Source organism: Aythya ferina (genome assembly GCF_964211825.1).
Source record: "Aythya ferina genome assembly, chromosome: 1".
Taxonomy (NCBI): domain Eukaryota; kingdom Metazoa; phylum Chordata; class Aves; order Anseriformes; family Anatidae; genus Aythya; species Aythya ferina.
The window spans coordinates 46318435-46326003 of record NC_140296.1 but is presented as its reverse complement, the minus strand read 5'-3'; the positions used below and the strand labels follow the sequence as shown (position 1 = coordinate 46326003).

Sequence of the window (7569 nt, the reverse complement as noted above, 5' to 3'; positions counted from 1 at the left end):
GGAAAGCACCGCGGCTCGCTGTCAGCAGCCTGGCCCGGGCCCCCGCCGCAAACCCTGCGGGGGATTTGCTGCTTTCTCCCCCCCCCGACCACCCCCACTCTTGCGGAGCCCGGGGCTCCGCTCCGCACCCCTGCGTTTTCAGCCGCGGCACAACGCCCCGAGGAATATGCAGCCCTTCTTCCTCCTCCCCGGCTTGGCCAGGGGCTTGTTGCTGAAAAGGAAGGGGTGGTGTTGGGGGGGGGGGAACAGAAAGTTAAAGTTTTATTCCACTGAGTGTGTGTGTGTGGGGGGGGGGGGGGGAACAGGAGTGGGGGAAGGGAAGCACCTGGGAACGGGTCTCCTTGCCCGGGAGAAGTCAGCTCCCCTGGGCCGCCCTGTAAAGCGAGCGCTGCCTGCCTCTGAATAAACACACGCGAGCACAAAAGCAGCCCCGAGCGCCGTGCGAGCGTGCACGGAGCAGCCTCCGGTGGAGCCGGGCGGCGGCGCGGCCGCGGGGCCCCGGGAGCGGGACTGCGGGGCTCCCCAGGCCGGGGCCGGGGCGCTGGTGGCAGCGGTGCTGGTGGCGGAGGCAGCGCTGCCCTTTTGAATGCCTCCCACAGCTCGGAGTGCTGGCAGGGCGCTGGGAGCGCCAGTGAATGTAGCCCCGCAGAGCCAATGAGCTGGGACCGGATGCGATATATCCTCTGGGACAACAACTGCTCTGTTCCTCCTCAGATCCACATGACGCCATTTACTGCTGCTTTTGCAGAGAGATCACCCTACCTCCTCCGGAAAGAAAAAGAGAGAGAGGGGGAGAGCGAGCGAGCAGAAAAACGCCGAGCCCCTACAGATCTCAAATCTTCCTCCTCCTCCTCCTCCACCTCCTCCAAACACACAACAACAACCACCACCACAAATCCGCTGCGCTCCCAAAACACCCCCCCGATTGCAAACCACAGCGCTGCCTGCAACACACGCTCGCAGAGGGAGCGAGAAAGCTAGAGGGAGAGAGGGTAGAGGAGCTTGCAGCGAGCAGCCTCTCAGCAGAACGGCTACATTGCACAAGTTGCTTTTTTGGAGGAGCTCAGTGGAAGAAAGCTTTGGGATTTTATTTTAGATCCACTTCATTTTGTTTTCTTTGGCTTTCCCCTTCCTCTCGATCATTTGCAACAACAACAAAAAAGTGACTTGGTATTGGCGATTCGGCCTCCTGTTCATTGACGAAAAAAAGGAAAGTGTATGTGAGAGTGATTTCTTTTTAGAAGCAAAGAAACCCCATCCAGATCCGGAGAGGTGTTTTTATTATTATTATAGTATATACGCGCACACACGTATTTATAATCGATCTGGGGATAGGGACCTAACTTTGCTCTGGACTTTTTACATGGTGATCATTCTTATTCTAATTTGCAAGTTGGACTAAAGCAGAGTTTGGAAAAGAATTTTTTTTTGCTTTAGGGCTGGATTTATTTGCAAACCGCAGGAAGAAGAAAATACAAGAGAGAGAGGGGTTTGGTGCAGCGCCGCGATCACGGTGAGAGCCTTTTCCTTCTTTGCAAAACAAGCTTTTCAGTAACCCCCCCCCCCCCTTGGTTGCTCCAAGAAAACTCGTGGAAATGTTTGAGGCCGATCCCTTTTCCATTCGCACAGGTTCTCCCTCTCCCCCCTTCCCCTCTCCTTCCTTTCCCAGAGAGGAGCTGGAGGTGGGATTTCGGAGCGGTTTCTCTCGGGGGGGGGAGCTCCGCTAGGGTTTTGCGGGCTGAGCCGCGTTTGCGCCCCGCTGGGGTGCCGCGGGGGGCGGAAAGCTGCGCGGGGGCCGCGGGACTGCGCGGGGGTCGCAGGCAGTGGCAGCGGGGGCTGCAAGGGGAGGCGGGGGGCTGCGACGCGATCTCCCTGCTGCGGGGAGCAGGGCACGGCCGGTCCTGAGCGCCCCAGCCCCGCCGGGCACGCGTGGGCTTCCGACGAGCCCCCGGGGGGTGAAGGGAGGGCGCGGCGGGGGAGGCGAGGGCAGGGGCTGCTTGTGCCCCCCGGCCCGAGGGAGAGCGAGCACCCCGCCTTCCAGTGCGTGATTTACACCCGTCTTGTCGTGGCGTTGGGAGATCCGTGCAATTCGGAAGTGAGTGCACGCCTGGGATAAATATGTGTATGTGCGTGTGTACATGTATATTTCTCGTGTGATGAAATTAATTCGATCCAGAAGACGGGGAAACTTCTCCCCCCACGTTAAAGTGTGCAGAGTGCATGTGTGGAGGAGTAGGGAAGCTTCTATTATTTTATTTTTTTTTAACCTTTTGGTGGGTTTACTGTGCAGCAGCCCCCATACCAAAAAAAAACAAAAACAAAAACAAAAACAAAACAACAACAACAAAAAAACCTGCTGGTGTTTTCTGCAAGTTATTTGTGTGTCAGTTTGCCCCACCCCGATGGTAAAGTTCCTTTTGCTCTAATCCATAGTCCGATCACACACTCGGCCCTTAATGGGGGTTTCAAAGCACTTTGAAAGAAGAGGAGGTGGTTGGTGTGTGTGCGGTGGGGATGGGGGTGGGGGTGCCTTGCACAGGCTCCGGACACAAAACAGAAATTCACGGGCAGAGGACTTCTACCCCTTAGGCTCTCCTTCTCCCAGCCAGCGAGACACGGGGTTTTTCCACAGCACGCAAGAAGCCCCTTGTGCTTCGCAGTTCCCCAAACTTGCGAGCACTAAACCCGGCCCCCCACTCGCCCTTTTGAAAATCCCAGCTAGAAAAAGTTAGCAATCATGGCACTTGAGCTCTGCGAGAGTGGACTTTGGCTTTTGGAAGTGGGGAATGGTGTTATCACCCACACGCACACACAAAAAGGCCAGCGCTGCTTCCCTGGGCTTGGTGGATGGAAAGGCGAGAAGTGGTGGGTCAGAGGAGTTTTCAGGCATATGTGTGTTTGCAAATAAACGTGCTGGAGCTTTACATCTTGACCTGTTAGCAGATCTATCAAAGAGAAAGGAAGGCAGACCGCCCGGCTAGGACTGATGTTCAGCTAGAAATGCCTCCTGGGCAGGGGCGGGAGGGGGGAACTCGTTCAGACAACTCGCTGAGAATGGGTAAAGCGAGAGGAGCTTTGGACCTGAAGGGATGCTTATGGCGAGGCGAGAGGGGGTAATCTGCCTTTACCCAGCTGTCCTGGGGGTGTTGTCTCAAACCGTCTGCAGGGCGCCGGGCATTACCCGGCAGGGGAAGGCTTCTTTAGCATCTTTCGGGGGAGGGCACGGGGGGGAAGAGTTAAAAGGAAACGTGGGGTTGACTTTCCTGATAAGTCGGCTGCGGCCGCCCCCTCCCACCTCCCAGCCCAGGGGATGTCTCCTCTTTATCTCCAGGTTGTCTGCACTGACGGGGCCGCTGCCTTGCCTGCAGCTTCGGCGGGCGGGGGGCTGCCGCGCCCCACCTGCTGCAGGGAGATGGAGGGAGCAAAGTGCCAGAGCTTCTCCTCCAGCTCCCACCTGTGCGTCTGAGGGGGGCTCTGCCGCCGAGACCGGGGTCGTTTTAAGCGCCTCGCAGGTCAGGGTCAGCTCCGCTTTTGCGCTGGGTTGTCACTGCTGGAGAGCCAGGAGTTTTGCTGGCTAAAGTCTGGGCGGGGGGTAGAGGGTGGAGGGCAGATAGGGTTACCGGTTGCTCTCAAGGATGGGGAACGTATTTTACATTCTTTTTTATCTCGAGACAGTTTTAGATGAGGGAATGCCTACTTAGCCAGTTGGCTGAAGCATTTTATACTTTAAAACTTTACTTTGAAGAAAACAGAAGCAGTGCTTCAAGACAACTTTGCAAGACATTTTATTTTATTTTATTTTATTTGGGAGGGGGGCACCATGACACTGCCTGCAAAACCAGGATTTGGCAATATTTAAAGCATTAGGTCACTCTTAAAACTTCAGTTTTTTTTTTTATTATTTTTTTTTTATTTTTGTTTATTTGGAAAGAAAACGTACTTGAGGGTAGGATGCCAGGAGTTAAAACATTAAATGTTTTCCGCTGCTGTTAGAATAAAGACAGTGTTTTGAGATATTCATTGTTAAAGTGTTTGGCTATATTTTATTATACTGTGGTATAGTATTATTGTTGGTAACTGATGTGTACAGAGTAACACTATGGTGCTCTTTCTAGGTATAACTGAAGACATTGTGTGGTCCTTGTAAGAAGTTTGGTTCCTGCTTGGGTTTTAATTGTAAAATATTGTTCTGGATTTTTGTATAGGTAATTGGATTTGGGAACAGCTTTAAAATATGATAAAGGCAAAACAAATACTAACTATTTAGAGGTCAGTGCTTGAAATTTGTGCATATTTTAATGTGGAAGTTAGTTATGTACAAGTTCACATATTCTGGGTCTTTTACTGGCTTTCCATTTAAATTCTTCAGTTTGCATTTCAACTTTGTAGTTAATGATCCTTTAAAGTAATAATTGCAATCAAATAGTCTTCTTGGATGCTAGCTTTGTTTGATTGTATTGTGCATGCCTCTGTCCCACAAGCCACTCTTGGTAATATTCACAATTGGAAATGTAGTCTATGGAATTTTTTACATGTTTAAAAAAAAATAAAACTGGTAGCATTGCTTTTGTAGTATTGATCCTTAAAATAACAATCGTAGTGGTGTACACAAGTATGACACACACTAAAATATTGGAGAAAGATATTTTTACTTCTGCTGTTGAAGTTTTTGGTAGCACTAACTCATTTAATGTCTAACCTCAAACATTTTATTGCTATTTAGTGTTTTTCTTGGGACCATTGGTATTAAACTAAAATTTCCTATTTACATCATGTAAAGTTTAATGTGTAAAGAGACTAGCCTACCAAAATATTATCCAGTTTTAAACAAAATTGGAGAATTATGTCTGTCATCAGCAGCTCACATTACACTTGCTAAATACTTTCAGGCTCTTTTTTTTTTTTATTATTATTATTATTATTTAATGTAAAATAAGTTTTTCAGTAGTATCATGTAAAGAGTGACTTCACATAGCTGAAATTTACCAACATTAGAACCCGCAGTCTAACCAGAAGATGGCCTAGGAAGTCTTGGTTATCAGGTGTAATGCCTAGACTTTCTAGAGCCATGAGTTAAAATACATGGACCTAGAACAGAATCTTCTTTAAGCTCTCCTCAAGAGTAGCCTAAACAGGCCAAGTGAGGCATATTCAGCTGACCTGTGCTACACTCCATCCTAGATGTGACTCCTTTTTTAATGGCTGATTCATTGCTTGAATGTGTGCAGTTCTGTGGGATCCTGCAGGCCGGAAAGGCTGCTGGAAAGCATGAGATGTGTTGCAATTAGTGAATCCTCTCTTTGTTGCTCCAGGATTTCAGATGTGTTCTAAGCCTGCTGGAGTGAGCACGCTTCCGGGCACTGATGGAGACAAGAGCTCAGCACGGTAGTGGGTCGCAGGTCTTGCTACAGGCTCGACGTGACAGTGGGAGACCACACGGGGAGCCCGACCTGAGGGATGTCCTGGCACAGCAGGTTCACGTCTTGTCCTTGGACCAGATCAGAGCCATCCGAAACACAAATGAGTACACAGAGGGACCGACAGTGGCTCCACGGCCTGGGGTCAAGTCCACTCCTCGCCTAGCAACCCAACCCAAAAATGAAAGGCCCCATGGCTTGCCTGAACATCGTCATTTTAGCCGGATTCAGCACATGCAAACCCACGTTTCTCCTCGGGCACCTCTGTCCCGCTCCATCAGCACAGTCAGCACAGGTTCACGGAGCAGTACGAGGACAAGTACGAGCAGTAATTCCTCCGAACAAAGACTTCTAGGATCATCTTCAGGGCCTCTGGCTGACGGGATAATCCGAATGCAACCCAAGTCTGAGCTCAAGTCAAGTGAGCTGAAGCCGCTGAGCAAAGAAGACTTGGGAACGCACAGCTACAGGTGCGAGGACTGTGGGAAATGCAAGTGTAAGGAGTGCACTTATCCAAGGACCCTCCCATCATGTTGGATCTGTGACAAGCAGTGTCTTTGCTCAGCCCAGAACGTGGTTGATTACGGGACTTGTGTTTGCTGTGTGAAGGGCCTCTTCTATCACTGCTCTAATGATGATGAGGACAACTGCGCTGACAACCCCTGCTCTTGCAGTCAGTCGCATTGCTGCACTAGATGGTCTGCCATGGGTGTGGTTTCCCTCTTTCTGCCTTGCTTGTGGTGTTACCTGCCAGCCAAGGGTTGCCTTAAATTGTGCCAGGGCTGTTATGACCGGGTAAATAGGCCTGGGTGCCGCTGTAAACACTCAAACACAGTTTGCTGCAAAGTTCCCAGTGTCCCCCCCAGGAACTTTGAAAAGCCAACATAGCATCACTAATCGGAAATAGTCAAGTAATAAGGATTATTTTAACATACATATGCAACCAACTAAGCAACTATGGTCTTGGCACTGTAGTAGAAGGGTTGGGGATACACTTTGCTGTTTGCAGTGACATGCTTTTCTCTTTGTGTGCCATCTTAACTGATATGCTTGCTAGAATCCAGCTAGTGGGATACAGGGAAAGAAAAAAAAAAAAAAGGATACAGTACATTGTGACCCACATATTGCATAAGCTAAAGCAACACAGACACTCCTAGGCAACTCTATTGTTTGTGAATAGTACTTGCAAAAATTTGTAAATTAGCAAATGACTCCCTTTTTTCATTGTTTTCTGCCAGAGATAATGTGCTATATTTTTGTATATACAATAATATTTTCAACTGTGAAAAAGTAATTCGTGTCATAAGACATGGCACAGTCACAAAATATTATACTAATATGTTGTACATTCGGAAGAATGTGAATCAATCAGTATGTTTTTAGATTGTATTTTGTCTTACAGAAACCTATTACAAGACTCTGATTTCCCTTTGGACTTCATGTATATTGTACAGTTACAGTAAAATTCAGCCTTTATTTTCTAATTTTTTTCAACATATTGTTTAGTGTAAAGAATATTTATTTGAAGTTTTATTATTTTATAAAAGAAATATTTATTTTAAGAGGCATCTTACAAATGTCACCCCTTTTTATGAGGACGTCATAGTTGCTGCAAATAAGGGGTGAACGATGCATATGTTCACTATAAAATAGAAAATATATTAACGTTTGAAATTAAACTGGGCTACTTGTCATTTTTTTCCCCCCCATTTATTGTTCTGAGTTGGGAAAACCAGTACTTCAAATTGCAAACTTCAAAATAATATAGTCACAGTGACTTTAATCTGATCATCTGGAAAAACAAAATAGAAGTGTACTCCAAGTGTACTTTTATTTGTTTACTGCTTCATCTGAAAATAATGCATGATTTTCACTTCCTTTACACAAATGTCACATATGCTGTTCCTACATCAGAGAAGGAAAATGGAATAGGAAAATGCATTAATTCATTCCAGACTAGGACTAATAGGCACTGAAAGCTTGACCTATTCTATAAGTGATGAGCTTTTGTGCTTATGATAGGAAAAAAGTAATCATCCACAAAAAAAAAAAAAAAAAAAAAAAAATTGATATGGTGGGTGCAAAACTTTGCAGGATTATTTGTTAAAAGCAGAAGAATAGACCACAGGGAATGATAGGTCTGAATGTGGTC

At 47.5% G+C, this 7569-nt stretch overlaps 1 protein-coding gene across 5 annotated transcripts; it reads left to right on the top strand.

The window, feature by feature from the left end:
* Positions 1 to 320: 320 nt before the first annotated feature.
* On the top strand, positions 321 to 7096 carry SPRY2 (sprouty RTK signaling antagonist 2). 5 transcript variants are annotated; one of them, XM_084537765.1, is made up of 3 exons: positions 321 to 1216; positions 1438 to 1513; positions 5313 to 7096. In XM_084537765.1, exon 3 carries the CDS (start codon positions 5364 to 5366, stop codon positions 6303 to 6305), a length of 942 nt encoding a protein of 313 aa, XP_084393891.1. In that variant the 5' UTR covers positions 321 to 1216; positions 1438 to 1513; positions 5313 to 5363; the 3' UTR covers positions 6306 to 7096. The 5 variants fall into 5 exon arrangements, with proteins under 5 accessions (XP_084393891.1, XP_084393895.1, XP_084393894.1 ...); XM_084537768.1 differs by lacking the exons at positions 321 to 1216; positions 1438 to 1513 and adding exons at positions 3223 to 3512; positions 4116 to 4269; XM_084537769.1 differs by lacking the exons at positions 321 to 1216; positions 1438 to 1513 and adding an exon at positions 1659 to 1682.
* The last annotated feature ends 473 nt before the right edge of the window (positions 7097 to 7569 follow it).